The 18,590-nt window shown below is 40.0% G+C and overlaps 1 protein-coding gene across 1 annotated transcript; it reads left to right on the plus strand.

Annotated features, from left to right (window-relative positions):
* Positions 1–5,916: 5,916 nt before the first annotated feature.
* LOC112729342 (uncharacterized) lies at positions 5,917–6,862 on the plus strand. The gene is made up of 3 exons (XM_025779584.2): positions 5,917–6,221; positions 6,293–6,383; positions 6,496–6,862. The coding sequence occupies exons 1-3, from the start codon at positions 5,932–5,934 to the stop codon at positions 6,511–6,513; spliced, it is 399 nt and encodes a 132-aa protein (XP_025635369.1). The 5' UTR covers positions 5,917–5,931; the 3' UTR covers positions 6,514–6,862.
* Positions 6,863–18,590: the final 11,728 nt, after the last annotated feature.

Consider the following 18,590-nt stretch of genomic DNA (forward strand, 5'->3'; position numbering starts at 1 on the left):
CATTAGTTCAAATGGTAATGTCCAGTCTGGTGCAGAAATAACTGGTGTTGTGACCAGCTTAGCTTTCAGAGTTTCAAACGCCTGCAGACACTCTGTGTCAAACATAAATGGTGTGTCAACAGCTAGCAGATTGCTCAGAGGTTTTGCAATTTTTGAAAAATCCTTTATAAACCTCCTATAGAATCTTGCATGCCCCAGAAAGCTTCTGATTGCCTTAACATTGGTGGGTGGTGGTAATTTTTCAATTACCTCTACCTTAGCTTGATCCACCTCTATTCCCTTGTTCAAAATTTTATGCCCAAGGACAATTCCTTCAGTCACCATAAAGTGATATTTTTCCCAATTTAGAACCAGGTTAGTCTCTTGGCATCTTTTCAGAACAAGTACTAGATGGTTAAGACAGGAGCTAAATGAGTCTCCAAATACTGAGAAGTCATCCACGAAGACTTCCAGAAATTTCTCTACCATATCAGAGAAGATAGAGAGCATGCACCTCTGAAAGGTTGCAAGTGCATTGCACAGACCAAAAGGCATTCTTCTGTATGCAAATACTCCAGATAGACATGTGAATGCTGTTTTCTCTTGGTCTTGAGGATCTACTGCAATTTGGTTGTAACCTGAATAGCCATCCAAAAAGCAGTAGTATTCATGACCTGCTAGTCTTTCTAGCATCTGGTCTATGAATGGTAAAGGGAAGTGATCCTTCCTGGTGGCTGTATTGAGCCTTCTGTAGTCAATACACAAACGCTACCCTGTAACTGTTCTTGTAGGAACCAGTTAATTTTTTTCATTATGAACCACTGTCATACCTCTCTTCTTAGGGACAACATGGACAGGACTCACCCAGGGGCTATCAGAAATAGGATAAATAATCCCAGCCTCTAGTAACTTAGTGACCTCTTTCTGCACCACTTCCTTCATGGCTGGATTTAGCCGCCTCTGTGGTTGAACCACTGGCTTAGCATCATCCTCCAATAGGATCTTGTGCATGCATCTTGCTGGGCTGATGCCCTTAAGGTCACTTATGGACCACCCAAGAGCTGTCTTATGTGTCCTTAGCACTTGAAGTAGCGCTTCCTCTTCTAGGGGATTTAAAGCAGAGCTTATGATCACCGGAAAAGTGTCACCTTCTCCCAGAAATGCATATTTCAGGGATGGTGGTAATGATTTGAGCGAGTTTAGGAGGTTTTTCCTCTTCCTGAGGAAGTTTCAGAAGCTCTTTCAATTCCTCTGAATCCTCCAGATTAGGCTGAACATCTTTAAAAATGTCCTCTAGCTCTGATTCGAGACTCTCAGTCATATTGACCTCTTCCACTAGGGAGTCAATAATATCAACGCTCAGGCAGTCGTCTGATGTGTCTGGATGTTGCATAGCTTTGACAACATTCAACTTAAACTCATCCTCATTAACTCTCAGGGTTATCTCCCCTTTTTGAATGTCAATGAGGGTTCGTCCAGTTGCTAGGAATGGTCTTCCTAGAATGAGAGTTGCACTCTTGTGCTCCTCCATTTCCAGTACTACAAAGTCAGTAGGGAAGGCAAATGGCCCAACCTTGACAATCATGTCCTCAATTATGCCTGATGGGTATTTAATGGAGCCATTAGCAAGTTGAAGACAGATCCGGGTTGGTTTGACCTCTTCAGTCAAGCCAAGCTTTCTGATAGTGGATGCAGGGAATAGGTTGATGCCTGCTCCAAGATCACATAAAGCTGTCTTGGTGCAATTACCCTCTAATATGCATGGTATCACAAAGCTCTCGGGATCTTTAAGCTTTTCTGGGAAGCTTTTTAGAATGACTGCACTGCATTCTTCAGTGAGGAGAACTCTTTCAGTTTCTCTCCAATCCTTCTTATGACTCAAGATATCTTTCATGAACTTGGCATAAGGGGGTATTTGCTCAAGTGCCTCTGCAAACGGAATTTTTATTTCAAGAGTCCTGAGATAGTCTGCAAAGCGAGCAAATTGCTTATCCTGCTCCTCTTGACGGAGTTTTTGAGGATAAGGTATCTTGGCTTTGTACTCCTCAACCTTGGTTGCTGTAGGTTTATTTCCTACAGAAGTGGTTGGGAAAGCCTTTTTAGAGGGGTTGTTATCAACACTTGTGTGTGTTTGATCCCTCACTGGCATTTGAATGCCAGGGTTGGAAGCTTGACTGGCGTTGGACGCCAACTTCCTACCTATTTCTGGCGTTTGAACGCTAGAACTGAGCTTCCATTGGGCGTTTGACGCCAGCTCCTTGCCTGTTCCTGGCGTTTGAACGCCAGAACTATGCGTGGGTTGGGCGTTTAACGCCAACTTTGCACCCTTTTATGGCGTTTGAACGCCAGAGTTATTCCTCTCTGGGCTCTTACTGTCCTCAGAGGGATTTTGGATAGTATTTTGCTCATCCTCTGTCAGTTGTTCTTTTCTTGGCTTTCTGCTGCTCTGAAGTGAGGTATTTAATGTTTTCCCACTTCTTAATTGAACTGCTTGGCACTCTTCTATTATTTGTTTTGATAACTGCTGTTTTGTTTGCTTCAACTGTACTTCCATATTCATATTAGCCATTCTTGTGTCTTGTAATATCTCCTTGAATTCAGCTAGCTGTTTTGTTAGAAAATCTAATTGCTGATTGAATTCAGTAACTTGTTCTGCAGGACTGAGTTCAGCAGTTACTGTTTTAGCCTCTTCTTTCATGGAAGACTCACTACTTAGGTACAGATGCTGATTTCTGGCAACTGTATCAATGAGCTTTTGAGCTTCTTCAATTGTCTTTCTTATGTGTATAGATCCACCAGCTGAGTGGTCCAAAGACATCTGAGCTTTCTCTGTGAGCCCATAATAGAAGATGTCTAACTGCACCCACTCTGAAAACATTTCAGAGCGGCATTTTCTTAGCATCTCTCTGTATCTCTCCCAGGCATCATAAAGAGATTCATCATCTCCTTGTTTAAAGCCTTGGATGTTCAACCTTAGCTGTGTCATCCGTTTTGGAGGGAAATATTGATTCAGGAATTTTTCTGACAGCTGTTTCCATGTCCTTATGCTAGCCTTAGGTTGGTTATTTAACCACCTCTTAGCTTGGTCTTTTACAGCAAATGGAAATAGTAATAATCTGTAGACATCCTGATCTACTTCCTTATCATGTACTGTGTCAGCAATTTGTAAAAACTGTGCCAGAAACTCTGTAGGTTCTTCCTGTGGAAGACCGGAATACTGGCAACTTTGCTGCACCATGATAATGAGCTGAGGATTCAACTCAAAGCTACTGACTCCGATGGAGGGTATACAGATACTACTCCCATATGAGGCAGTAGTGGGGTTAGCATATGATCCCAGAGTCTTTCTGGACTGTTTATTTCCACTTTTGTCCATGATGGAGAAAGGGAGATGATGTGGATTGTAAATTTTTTTTTTTAAAACTGAAATTAAAATAAAATAAAATTAATGAAGAATTGACTAAAATTTCGAAAATTTGAAGAAAAAGAAATAAAAGAAACTTGAAAACTAAATTAATTAATTAAAAAGATTTGAAAAAGATGTGGGTGAGGATTTTTGAAAAAAATGAAGAGAGAGAAATTGGTTAGGAAGTTTTGAAAAAGATGTCTTAGAATTAAAGATACTTGTAAGAAAATAAAATAAAAAAAAGAAAAGATATGAAAAAGATTTGATTTTAGGATTTGAGATTAGAGAGGATAAGATAAGCTAGGTAAGAGAAGATAAGGAATTTAAATTAAAAAAATTTGAAATTTAAATTTGAAATTTGAAAATTAAATTTTGAAATTTGAAATTTGAAATTTGAAATTTGAAATTTTGAATTTTGAATTTTGGTAGTTGAAATTTGAAATTTGAATTTGAAATAAGATAAGATAAGATTTTTTTTGAAAAAGATTTGAATTTTGAAATTTTAAAACTAAGATAAGATAAAATAATATTTTTAAAATGAAATCTGAATTTTTAAAAGAAAAATTCGAAAAATCACTTAAAATAAAGGAAAAAGATATTTTTGAATTCAATGAGGAAGGAGAAAAACAATAAAAAGACACAAAAATAAAAATTTTTAGATCTAATACTCCTTATTTTCGAAAATTTGGAGGAAAAATACCAAAGAACACCAAACATAAAAATTTTAAGATCAGAACATAAGCAAGACTCAAGAACACCTTGAAGATTCACAAGAACACGAAGAACAAAAATTCAAAGACTCAAAGGACTCAAGAACATAAGAAAAGAACACTAAACTTAAAAATTTTTAGAAAACCAAAAACTAATTTTCGAAAATTAAATAAGAACTAACAAGAAAACACCAAACTTAAAACTTGACACAAGATTTAATCAAAGAAAAATTATTTTTGAAAAGATTTTAGAAAGAAAGACTCAAAGGAGCAACTATTCACAAGAACATAGACACAACGCTCTAGCCAATTGAGTTATAAATTTAAAGTGTTTTAACAAGGTGTTTAATGTATAAAAAATATTTTATTTTTATTTTATTTTATTTTTTATTTTTTATTTTTATTTTTATTTTTTTTTTTAGATACCAATAATTCTAGAATGCACAAGAAAAACAAGAAAATTCACACAGCAAGAAAAACTAAAGATCAAACAAGGAAAATAAACAAGAACAACTTGAAGATTAAGAAAGAACAATGAACACAAATTCGAAAATTTAAAAGAAAAGAAACACATGCAATTGACACCAAACTTAAAATATGGAACTAAACTCAAACAAAAAAACTCAATTATCAGTTTATAAAATTTTCGAAAAATTTAAAAAGAGAAAATAAGGATTTAGAAAAAGAAATTTCAACAAAAAACAATAATAGAAGACTCTAAACCAAAAAGAAAAAATTTTCCTAATCTAAGCAACAAAATAAACCGTTAGTTGTCCAAACTCAAACAATCCCCGGCAACGGCGCCAAAAACTTGGTGCACGAATCGTAAATCACACTTTTCACAACTCGTACCACTAACCAGTGTAAGGCCCAGAATCTTTGAAAAGTCTTATTATGATCAAGTCTCAAATCCTACAATTATTTATAGCCTTAATTTCGGAAATCATTTTTATTAAAGATAATTAAGGCAAGTTTTGATTTATTGGATTTGAGATAAGCTATGATTATTATCCAATTTTATAATTATTGGATTATTTTCCACATTCAGAGTATAAACTTGGTAATTGTGAAATAATAAGGATTTCCATATGATTTGAATTAAATAAGTAATATTTTCAATATTAATACTACTACTTTGGAAAATAAGGGATTTAATTATATTACTCCTAATTATTTGATTTGGGCATTTTATTGAAAGTAATTTGTAAAAATTGATGATTAAATAGTATTTTCTATATATAATTAGCGTTGGATTTAATTTGGGTTTCAATTACCATATTATTCCTATTTTTATGTGAAATTACTAAAATGCCCCTAACCCTAATTTTAAAAAAATGAAACCCTAACCCAGTAACCCGTACCCGACCCGGTTTCCCCTTTCTCCCACACTCAGCAGACCTCTTCCCCCTTTCTTCAATTCGATGCACAGCAGCCACAATGTTTCCCTCATCCAGCAACAGCAGCACCCCACGGTTTCTTTCCCTTTTCCATGAAAGAAATGAATCAGAAGCAAAAAGGGGGAGATGGAGCAGAGCTACGAACAGGGGAGGGACAAGCAGCGCTACTGTCGCCGGTCACCTCGCCGCCGTGCCCAGATCGCGTCCAGCCCTCGTCACCGCCATTCGTCCTCAGCCTCATCGCGTTCTTGCTTGACCGCTGCTGCTCCCATGTCCTCCAACGGCGCTGCTGTTGTCGCCAATAGAGCCGCCACGAAGAGGAGGAAGGGCGCTGCTTCGCGCCTCGCCGCCGTCGCTCCTCTGAAAGGGGCAAAAAGTGGCCGCCGCCAAGCATGACGGGTGGAGGAGAGGGAGAACTCGCGTCTGAGACTAGGAGGAGATGGGGTTTCGCCGCTGTTGGGGTCTCACCGCCGCCGTCCCCGTGGTGGCTGGTGTCGTCACTGGAGAAGACCACCGGAGTTGCTGTCTGCCTCTGCCTCGGGGTTCTGCAAGTTTCCGGAGCCCACTGCCGCCAGAGCTGCCCAGAACCACCGCTGTGGCTGCCGCTGGGATTGTGAACGGAAGGAGGAGATGCTGTTTCCGTTACAGCCACTCCCGGAGGAGAAGTCAACCGCGCCGCCGTACCGAGTTGCCGGAGAACGCCACTGCCGCCACCGAGCTCCACTGGCGGTAAGGCTTTTAAGTTGAGTTTTCCTTCTGTTAAGTTTCCTGGAACTTCATTGTCGCTGCGTGTGGTTCAGATCGCCGCTGCTGCTTGGGGCTGACTGCCGGGCTGCTGCCGAGCCGGTTCGGAGACCGCCGCTGTTTCGGTTCAGCCGTTCCTTTGGTTCGGTAAGCGTTTCGATCTGAAAGCCCTCTAGTTACTGCTCTATTATACGTTGAGGAGTTGTAGCATTTGTTGTTATGAGAGTTAATCTCGGTTATTATTATATATTGCGATTAGAGTCGTTGTGGTTGCTGAGAAAACGGTTTGGAGCTGAGGTTTTGGTAGTCGGGATTTTGATTGTTGATTTCGGGTCGAGGCAGAAAGGACGCTGTGATGCCTTTGAGTTATGGAATTTGCGTTTTGAGGTAGGGGCGCTTTCCAAAAACTATAGTTTATTATTGGAATTATTACATATGGGTACTGATGTGAGATATTGTGTATTTGGTGATTGTATCTGCCTTATGTATTATTTGATTGACTCGAATGACTATGGATGTTGGTTTGGCCGAATTGTTGTGTGGCTTGTGAAATGTAATGTTTGAAGTTGATTCTTTAAAGATTTGAAATGAGTTTAATCCGTTGAGGATTGGTTTGAATTGAGTCAATTATTTTGATGATGTGGAAGATAGAATACTCTTGAAATTCAGCCTGTGTGGCTTTAATTGATTTGGTTTTGATAAATGATTTATTGCTGAACCGATTCTTTAAAGCTTTAGAAATGAATTAAATCGGTTGATATTGAGTTGATTTTTGAAATGGCTTCCTTGAGATATGCCACTGAGGCGACTGTTGGATTTAGCTTGCTTTTGAATTGATTTCTGGTTTTGAGCTGTTGAAAAGGAATGAGAAACAGTTTAGTTGGGACCCGAACCGGGTGGCAAAAGTCCAAGTTTTAGGGGAGGTGCTGCCGAAATTTCTATAGAACCCGAGTCCTTATTTGAAATGTTAATTGAGGAATTTTGAGTTTAATGCCTTTCCTATCTATTTTGAGGATTGTGAAATTATGGCTTCTTTATTACCTTTACTTAGAACAATTAAGAAAGCAATGAAGTTATGCTTTGAAAGAATTATTGAAAAGAGAATCATGATTTATCCTTATTTTCCAAGAAGAACAGTATGTCTTTGGGTACAAGTCATTTGAAAGAGAATCTTGCTTTGAGGCTGTTTTAAAAGGTAAAACGGGTTTATGTTTTTCTCTATTAAACACAAAGATTGTCCCTTGGGAGAGTTTTCGTGATTTTAAAAGGAATTGGATTTCGATTGATGAGCCTCATTATTTTGACGTTTTAAATAAGATTCAAAGTATCTTTTGAACTCTAGTTTAACACAACAAAAATGATTCTCTTATCAGTTTGAAACGCTTCAGATTTAATTATGGAATTGAAGCCGGTTTTGTTTAAGTAAAGGAAATGGTTTTGAAAGAAGTAAAGGTTACGTGACTCGGTTTGGCTTAGATCCTATTTTCTTACTCAAATCAGAAAGCCAATGTTTTAATGATTTTAAATGAATTTGGCGAAATGAGATATGTTATTCTCCCCTAAAGACTTGGGACTCTGTCGAGAAACTTTGTTATAAAATCCCATTGTTGAATGGATGATTTTGAATGTTTCAAAATAAATCTTTAACTTGCCATGGTTATGGAAGTTTGGAAAGAGGATGCCGAGAGTGGCATTGTTTTCAAAGGGGAATTTACCTTGAGTAAAAGTGGCTTATGAGCCTAAGATGATTTGAGAAATGAGATCTTTAAAGCCAAGGCTGAAAAGAGTTGAAACTCGATTTCAAAGTGAAATGAATTGAGAAAATAATTTATGGCTTAAATGCCGACTTTATGAATTTAATGATGTTGAATGGTGGAAGTGCTGTTTTGTTGTGAGCCGGAATGGCTGTGTATGATTATACATATTGGTTGGTTTTGGATTGAACCGTGAGCCGGAATGGCTGTGTATGATATGAATATTGGCTGGTTCTGGACTGAACCGTGAGCCGGATGGCTGAGATGGATGTTGATCCATGGATGAGATTGAATGCATGTTTATGCTGAATCATTGATATATATGAATGTTGCACTTCCACTATCTGAGATACGAGTTTCCCTGGGTAGTAGCAGTGGCTAGCCACCACGTGCTCCAGGTCGAGACTTGATACTCTGTTGACCCTATGTCGTAAGTGTGGCCGGGCACTGTGAAAGGCCCGGATGAGCTCGCCCCATAAATATTCACCAGTGATGGTGATGGATAAATATTCACCAGTGAGGGTGATGGATATGGATCATGATTATGATCAAGTTTATGATGAGTATAACTCGAGTTGGGGATGCACGACAGAGGGACAGTCCAATGGTTAGCTACCAGGACTTGTCGGGTTGGCTTTATAACCGACAGATGATATCATCAGCCACTAGGGACAGGCATGCATCATATGCATTTGTGTGACATTGGTTGGGTGTGCATATTATACTTGGTTTGCCTATGTGATTAATTGCTAACTGTTCTACTTGTAATAACTGTTTGTTTGTGCTTGAACTTCCTATCTGTGTTTGCATCTGGGACTCTGTTGGATTGAGGTGATTGGTTGTTGGTTGGATTGTTTGGGCCTAGGGCCGTGGTTGGAAAGAGATGAACTGACGGTTGATTTCGGTTTTGTGTTTCTGGTTTGGAATAAAATATGAAAGGCTATTTTGGTTTCGCTTAGATAAACCGCTTTGAAAGACTTTTGAGTTTTTGAGAATTGAACGGTTCTTCTTTCTGAAAAGATTTCCGACTTTACTTTCATCGTAAACCGTTATTTTTGAAAAGAGGCATAAGACGGTTATGAATCACTGGTGCGATTATCTTCATGTATCCTATTACAGTAATTCCCAAAAACCCTCTACTGAGAACCCTTTCGAGGATGATGTTCTCACCCCCCTACATTTTTCCCCTTTCAGGATATGGGCGCAGAAGTTATGAAGAGCTTATTTAATTGTTGTTGTGATGCTCTATATTGTTTTAGTTATGGTTTATTGTACCCTCGCCTTTATCTTGATATAATCTGTAAGAGGGATAGGAATTGTATTGGATTATGTTTGTAATATTATTTATATATGTGTATGTATATATATGGATGTACTCTTTATGAGTTTTTGTAAGTTGTATGGTATTTATGGATGTACGTTATCGAACGAAAGTATCTTTGGGAGCGGTATTGCGGTTTAAAGTTTCAAACAGGCTCATATTTTAGTATTAAATAAGATAAGTGTCGTCGTAATGTCCGACCTATCAGAGTCGCGCAGCCGGAAGCGTGAGCTTTGGTAGTTAGGGTGTTACAACCAGCAAGTGCACTGGGTCATCCAAGTAATACCTTACGTGAGTAAGGGTCGATCCCATGGAGATTGTTGGCTTGAAGCAATCTATGGTTACCTTGTAAATCTTAGTCAGGAGATTTATTATGATTATCAATTTGAATTGCGAAGAATAAAAGAGCATGGATTAATTACTTGTTCTGCAGTAATGGAGAATATGTTGGAGTTTTGGAGATGCTTTGTCTTCTGAATCTCTGCTTTCTCCCTGTCTTCTTCTTCACGCACGCAAGGTTCCTCCTATGGCAAGCTGTGTGCTGGTGGATCACCGTTGTCAATGGCTACCATCTGTCCTCTCAGTGAAAAAGGTCTAGGTGCGCTGTCACCGCACGGCTAATCATCTGTCGGTTCCCACTCATGCTGGAATAGGATCCATTGATCCTTTTGCGTCTGTCACTACGCCTAGCCATTGTGAGTTTGAAGCTCGTCACAGTCATTCAATCCCTGAATCCTACTCGGAATACCACAGACAAGGTTTAGACTTTCCGGATTCTCAAGAATGCTGCCAATGGATTCTAGCTTATACCACAAAGATTCTGATTAAGGAATCCAAGAGATATTCATTCAATTGAAGGTAGAACGGAGGTGGTTGTCAGGCACGCGTTCATAGGTTGAGGATGATGATGAGTATCACGGATCATCACATCCATCATATTGAAGTGCGAATAAACATCTTAGATAGAAACAAGCGTGTTTGAATAGAAAACAGAAATAGTTGCATTAATTCATCGAAACACAGCAGAGCTCCTCACCCCCAACAATGCAGTTCAGAGACTCATGCCGTCAAAGAGTATAAAGTTCAGATCTAAAATGTCATGAGGTCCAAAATAAATCTCTAAAAGTTGTTTAAATACTAAACTAGTAACCTAGGTTTACAGAAAATGAGTAAACTATGATAGATAGTGCAGAAATCCACTTCTGGGACCCACTTGGTGTGTGCTGGGGCTGAGACTTAAGCTTCTCACGTGCTTGGGCTGTTTCTGGAGTTGAACGCCAGGTTGTAACCTGTTTCTGGCGTTGAACTCCAACTTCTAACCTGTTTCTAGCGCTGAACGCCAGACTGCAACATGGAACTGGCGTTGAACGCCAGTTTACGTCATCTATCCTTGAGCAAAGTATAACCTATTATATATTTCTGGAAAGCCCTGGATGTCTACTTTCCAACGCAATTGAGAGCGCGCCAATTAGACTTCTGTAGCTCTAGAAAATCCATTTTGAGTGCAGGGAGGTCAGAATCCAACAGCATCTGCAGTCCTTTTTCAGCCAGAAAATACCTGAAATCACAGAAAAATACACAAACTCATAGTAAAGTCCAGAAATGTGATTTTTATTTAAAAACTAATAAAAATATAATAAAAAGTGACTAAAACATATTAAAAACTACCTAAAAACAATGCCAAAAAGCGTATAAATTATCCGCTCATCAGTAACTAACTACGAATGAAAGGAAAATGGCGTTCGGCGGAATCTGGTAGGCGTATGAATGAAGCTAGGGAACAGAGAGATGGCGGTGGTGAAGTGGCGGAGCTGGGAGGGGGCACGGTGGCGCGGTGGTGGGCGGCTGTTTACGGTGGCAGGGGGGTTTCGGGTAGGGTTAACGATGGAGGGGGTGGTTTAAGAAGAATGGGGGTAAGGGTGGTGGTGGTGGATGGCGCGGCGGTGGTGTGGCGGTGGTTGGCCGCGGTGGGGGCAAGGGTGGTGGGGGGAAGAAGAGAAGAGAAAAAGAAGAAAGGGAGGGAAGGAAGAAGGAGGGGGTGGGCGTCGCGGTTGTGGCTGGGTGGTCGGCGCTGGTGCGGTGGTCAGGGGTGGTTGGCGATGGATGCAGAGGAAGGAGGGAGAGAGAACAGAGGGGGTTGGGGAAGGAGAGTGGGGCGCGATGGGGATAGGGTTTCGCGTCACTGGGGTTAGTGAATTTGAATCCACGTGAACGCGTGGGGCACGTGGTCGCGTGGCTAGGGTGGAATGGGGTTGATGCGATCGCGTGAGTGATATGATCGCACGGAATGGGCGAAAGGATGAATGACGCGGTCGCGTGAGGCACGCGACCGCGTCGCTGGCAATTGTGCTAAACACACAATTCCAACGTCGTTTCAACGCAACTCTCTGTCTCCATTGGGGTGCCATAATATCCACGCGACGCGAACGCATCGCTCACGCTTTCGCGTGGGATGGGTGTTTTGCAAGTGACGCGTTCGCGTCAGGGACGCGGATGCGTGGGCCATTTTGTGCTAAACGCACACCAGCCGCACGATTCCAGCCCAGATTTCTGGACGTTGGATTTTTACGCCGATTTCCAGATTACGCGGCCGCGTGAATGACGCGGACGCGTGGGAGGTGATTTTCGCAACTGACGCGAACGCGTAAGCGATGCGGTCGCGTCGTGCCCTTTCTTTTTTTTATATGCAGGTATGCAATGTTAATGCAAATGCTGTGAATAACATTCAGGTTCAATAAAAATAATATAACATAAAATCAAACAATAGAAAATAAAAATTGAAAAAAAAACGACCATACCATGGTGGGTTGTCTCCCACCTAGCACTTTTAGTTAAAGTCCTTAAGTTGGACATTGGATGAGCTTCCTGTTATGGCGGCTTATGCTTAAATTCATCCAGAAATCTCCACCAATGTTTGGAATGCCAACAGCCTCCGGGGTCCCAAACTAGGCATGTGAAGCTTTTGAGCAGCTTCAGACAGGTTTTCAGGCTCCCGGGGTGACGAATGTCAGAGTAGATTCTAGGATCCCAAACTTTGCTTTTAAATCCGCCTTTGTCTTGATCTATATGCTTCCATCCGGGCGGTTCAGAAATTGTATTCTCACCAGGATGACCAAACGCCTTCTGAGACCTATTCAATTGAACTTGGTACCAATCCGTGCACTTCGAATTGAAGCGTGGGACCTTATTGAACCTTGCACACCAACTCTGAGTACGAGCCATTTTCCTCTTACTATTAAAGCCGCAGAGAGCTCTAAGCTGGCCATCTGTTTCAAGCAAACCATATTCAAGTGGAAAATTAAAGATAAAGGTTAAGAATTGTACCCACTTGAAGCTCGTATTAGGTGGTAATGGCCTTGGGATAGGTGTTTCCAGTGGTTCTGTAAGTTCTACTCCCTTGTAATCTTCTGTGAATTCCTCCACTTCTTTGCAAAATTCTTCAGCTACAACCATGTCCTGATCAAAGTCTTCTATGTCTTCCTCATCACTTAAGTCATACGTTGGAGGTTGAGAGAAATCTACCTCGACGTCACCTTCGTATTCACTTGGGTAAGGTTCTTCAGGCTTAAGGAATTCAGTTACGGATGTGAGTTCGTGACTAGGAGTGCTTGATTCAAGATCGTCACTGCCCATGGAATCAACTTCTTGGTCTGTTCCGTCCAATTTTTCACAAGGCATATGCTGTGGAGGTTGTGCACTGTCCTTGTTGGCATCAATTTCGGACTTCTCAGCGGAGTCCTTTACAGTTCTTGATTCCCATGGAGGTTCATCATCTCCTAAATCTTCAACCACTTCCTCCTCTACAACTATCATGGCTTCTTTTACTCGTTCCAGTACAAAGTCATGCTCCTCATTGTCCACCAAGGTCTCTAGTGTCTCCTTCATGCTATGCTCTTCTTTTGATTCTCTACATGCAGCCATGGGAGTACTTTGAGTTCTCAGACGTCGGGAAGCTATTAAATTTACTACCTTAGTTACGGCAGTAGTGAGTTCCAGTACGCCCTTTTCTATCTTTGCTTGCCCTTGAAGAAGAACACGAAGTTTGTGATTCACTGGAGGTTGGGGTGGGTGTGAGGGTTCATTGGTTGGGGGAGAGGGTTCAAAACAAGAATGTGGTGGTTCTTAGGAGTAATTAGATTGGGATTGTGGTGAATAAGGGTCATATGGTGGTGAATGGTGAAAAGGAACTTGTGAGTATGGTGGTTCAAATCTACGTTGAGAGGATGGTCTATAAGCATAGGGTGGGGCTTGTTGGTAATTGCAAGGTGGTCTACCATGTCTATTAGCTTGGTATGCATTGTATAGTGGTCCTCGTCCATGATATCTTGGAGGGTGTTGTTGCCTAAAGGGTTGATCAAATCCTCTTGGCTCCATCCATCCTTGATTGCTCTGACCTTGATGCATGTTCCTGCTATAACTTCCGTTCCTTTCAACAATATTAGAACCAAACTCAAAGCGAGAGGGGTGAGAATTCATAATAGCTAAAAAAAATATAAAAAGGGAAAAACAAAAACAAATAAACAAATAAAAGAAAAAATATTTACAATAACCAATAATAAGGCACACGTTTGCAGTTCCTCGGCAACGGCGCCATTTTGAAGAACGAAACTCTTGCGTGGTCTAGAAATTCACAGATAAATCCTCGTTGCAGATATAGTTTCTAAACCAACAAAAGTCCTTTCTTACAAACGTTTTGGTTGTCACAAGTAACAAACCCCTTTAAAATTGATAACCGAAGTATTAAACCTCGGGTCGTCTTCTCAAGGAACTGCAGGGAGGTATGTTCTTATTATTGGTTATGAGTTTTGTAAATTGGAGCTTTGAAAGTAAGGAACAAATAATTTAAATGACAAATAAAATAAATAAACAACTGTAAAATAAACTCTTGGCAAGGTATGAAAATTCGAAAGTCTTATCCTAGTTGTCCTTATCAATGGTGATGAGAATTATATTTTGCCCTCCACTAAGTCAACATCTAACTATGAAGGTAAGTCGAGTGGGTAAATCAATTTAACGCCTAAAGTCCTAGTCAATTCCTAAGGAAAGACTAGAGTTATAGGGATTTAAATCAATCGCAAGGATATCAGTTATCAATCACGATGAGTTTGACAACTCAAGAGTTACCAATTAATCAACCAAAGCCAAAAGGGAAAAATCTAAATTATTAATGTAAATAAAGGATGGCAGTCAAAATTCTGAAATACCTCAAATTATATTAAATAGAAAATTAAATCTAAACATGAATGGTTCATAAGCCAAATTGGCAATAAAAGTAATTAAAGGATAACATTAAAATAACTGAAAGTAAAAGAGAAATATAAAGTCAAAGGAATGTTGAACCTGATGAAGAGTTGAAATTCTAAATCCTTTAAGAGGAATTCTAATCCTAAAAACCTAAGAGAGAGGAGAGAACCTCTCTCTCTAAAAACTACATCTAAACTATGAGAAGTGAATAATTGAAGACATCCTCATGAATCGATGCATTCCCCCACTTCATAACCTCTAATCTGTGCCTTCTGGACTTGGATCTGGGCCAAAAATGGTTTCAGAAATCGCTGGGAGCGTTTTCTGTATTTTCTGGTGCGTGGCATCTGTCACGCGGTCGCGTCATCTGGTGTTTTCCTTGTCACGCATTCGCTTCTGTCACGCGTACGCGTCATCTGTGTTCTGCTCATGGCACGCGTCCGCGTCAATCACGCGTTCGCGTCGCTGCCTTTTTCGTGCTGGGCATGCGACCGCGTCGTCCATGCGTTCGCGTCGCTGCCAGTTTCTTCACAAACTCCATTTTATGCTTTCCTTCCATTTTTATATGTTTCCTTTCCATCCTTTAAGTCATTCCTACCTTAAAAGATCTGAAACTACTCAACACACAAATCACGGCATCGAATGGTAATAAAAGGGTAATTAAAATAATTATTTTTAAGGCATAGGAAACATGTTTTTCACATATATCACATAATAAGGAAGGAAAAGTAAAACCATACAATTTACATGAATAAGTGGGTGAAGGGTTGAATAAATCACTTAAATTGAGCACAATATATATCATAAAATATGGGTTTATCAACCTCCCCACACTTAAACAATAGCATGTCCTCATGCTAAGTCCAAGATAAAGAGTAAGGCAAGGTTAAAGTGGTGGAATTTCATGCAATGCAATCTATTCTAAATGCAACTACCTAAATGAATCATGCAATTCGAATTGTTATTCACTTGTATATAAAACTTACATGTAGTTAAATTAATTCACATTCCCAAGGAATCATATATGCATAGTCAAACCCTAGATAATGTTAAAGCACTTTTTCAATTGAGATAGGTAAAAATATTTTTCAAACTTGCAAGACAATTAACAATTCAAGCAGAGATATATGGTGATGAGCTATTGAACCCTCACTGGATTTTGTGTTTACTCTCTAGTCACTCAGTGTTTATTGGGTTAATCACTCTATTCTTTTTTTTATCCTTACTTTCTATAACTTTGTTCTTCATCTAACCAATCAACAATTATAGAATACAGACATACAAAAATCATGAGGTCTTTTTCAAGGTTGTAATGGGGCCAAGGTAAAGGTAAGGGTATATGTATAAGGCTAAGTGAGCTAATAAGTGAATCCTTGATTAGTCTAAGATCTCACCTAACATACATATTTTGTAATTCAATGTTTCTTAACCTATTTGCCTGACTTTTCTCACCTTGTATTGCAAGCTCATGCATTAACTTTAATTTTATCCCATGTGCATTGATTCTTCTTCTTCTTCTTTTTTTTTTTTTTTTTTTTGCAATTGGGGAATTTTTATATCCCCTTAATTAAATACCGAAAATAAACTTCTTTTTTTTTAATGCACATGGTAATTCAATTATTTTGATTTCACATGAGCATGCTTCCCAATTTTTTTTTTATTTTGAAACATCTTTATTCTTTTCAACTTTCTACCCTTGTTTCTATCATCCATGTTCCCATAAAGTTCCCCACACTTAAACAATACACAATTTCTATCTTAAGCTAACCAAGGATTCAACTTGGGATTTTTATTTTGTTTTTCTGCTTAAGGCTAGTAATGTGGTTTATAGAACAAGAGGGGATTAAAAAAGCTAAAGGGGGTTAACAAGGGTGATGTAAAAGGTGGGCTAATTTGGGATAAGTGGGAAAATTCAAATGATGGCCTCAATCATCTCTTAGTATGTATCTATACTCTATAATTGGACATATAGATTAAAACAAAGTAAAGAACACCAGAATAAAAAGAAGGGCAAAACACACAAGAATAAAAATTATGGTTTGAATGTAACCATACAATTAAGCTCAAAACTCATAAGCTGTGTGTTCTCTAGCTCAAAAATCATATATCAGTTATACATGTCATGCAAGTAGAAATTAAGAGTTCCCATTATTCTCAATGTAAAAAAAAATTTTTTTTGGGTGGCTTTAAAGTTTTAGTGTTCCTCCTTGATGAAATATTGTTAACAAACTAATATGTTATGCTCTATATACAAGGTGTGTGGATTGTTTTTGATTATGTTAAAGTCTCTAGTTTACTTCCTTTTATTTTTAATTTAAACCAAACTATCATATGCTAAAAGGGTAAACTATACTAATTAATCCACATATTCTATAACTAATAAGTTTAGAATTGCAAACTAAACTAACTGGCTAAGGTATAAACTAAAGTGCAAAATGTGGAAATAGAGTAAAAATACAGCAAAAGAACAGTGTGCAAGTACTGAAAAATAAAAATAAAAATAAAGATAAAAATACAGAAAAATAACTAAAATAAAATAAAAGAGTCTGTAGTGGTTCACCAAAAAGATATGCCAGAGATGGCGACCTCCCCACACTTAAAATAAAGCATCGTCCTCGATGCTCACTCAAGCTGGGTGTGAAGGAGTGTCATCACTGGAAGGATGGGCTGCTGGAGTCTCGGTGGTGGCCTGAGGATCTGTAGACTGGATGAGGGTAGGAGGATCTGTCTGCTGCAGTAGAGGCTCTGACTGGATAGGAATCTCTGCATATGCGGCCTGAATCTGCTGTGGCACCTCCTGCTGTGGTGCAGCCTGGGTAGGTGTCTCCTCCTCGTGATCGTCCTCCTCCACCTCAGATGTATCAGAAGGGGTGTCAGGCTCGGAGGGGATGTCGCCGCCGGATCGGATCATCAATTTGACGTGCTCATAGCGTTGCTTGTTGCGACGCTCCATACGATCCAAGCGGGCGAAGAGTTGATGCACCAAATGGTAAATAGGCTCAGGAGCTGCTGGAGGTGCAGTGGGTGGGGCTGGTGCAGCAGTGGAAGAAGAAGGGGCAGCTGAAGGCATGGCTGTCTCATCAGAAGCGGTCAGGAATGGAGGTGTATAGCCTAAAGCCCGAAACTTCCTACTGTGAGGGATAATCTTCCTGCAGTCCGCAGCAGGGGGCTTCTCATCAGCATCCTCCCAAGGCACGTCAGCTCGACGACCTAGCTGGGTGACCAGGTAAGGGAAAGGAAGGGTGCCTCTAACATGGACCCTGGCCATATAGTGTTGGATGAATCGTGGCAGATACAGGTCCTTACCCTCCATCACACACCAGAAAAGGGTGATCATAGTGGCAGGCAGCTCCGTCTCATGAGTGCTCGGCATAACACAGTTGCTCAGGATCTGGTGCCAGAGCCAAGCCTCATCATTCAGATACATAAGCTTGATTCCTTTAGGCATTGTGGTGTTCTTACCCATGACCAATGGGACAGTCGGATCAAGGGCTATCCTCTGCTTGACACCATCCCAGTCAAATCTCAGAAAGCGCATGTCTTCTTCAGCCTTTTGGTAACCGTCAGGCTGATCTGACTTAGGCTGAAAGCGCAGAATATCCTCAATGACATCTTCAGTGACCAGTATCTGTTTCTCTCTGAGGTGCACTGCATCCAGGGAAGTCTTAAAATAGTTGCAGTAAAACTCTCTTACCCAGGAAGCATTGACCTTTGTCAGGTTTCTCTCCAAGAAGAACCAGCCTCTCTATTTGATCTGATCGGAAGTGTACTGCTGTAGTTCTTCTGAAATTTTCAGAGTCCTCTCCAGGTACAGATTTCTAGAGGTAGCAAACACCGGATACTTGAGCTCACAGTATCTGTTTTCAAATTTAATGGGATCATTGGCAGGGAGGAGCTGGTCAGCCTTCTCCTGCGGGGTAAAGTACTTTTCCCACCAGGAGTCATCATGCATGATGTCCAGGATGGACATAGAGGATTCACTTCTTTTCCTTTTACCAGTGGTAGCCTTGCCCTTTCCTTTTCTTTGAGGTTCAG

Source organism: Arachis hypogaea, chromosome 12 (genome assembly GCF_003086295.3).
Source record: "Arachis hypogaea cultivar Tifrunner chromosome 12, arahy.Tifrunner.gnm2.J5K5, whole genome shotgun sequence".
Classification (NCBI taxonomy): domain Eukaryota; kingdom Viridiplantae; phylum Streptophyta; class Magnoliopsida; order Fabales; family Fabaceae; genus Arachis; species Arachis hypogaea.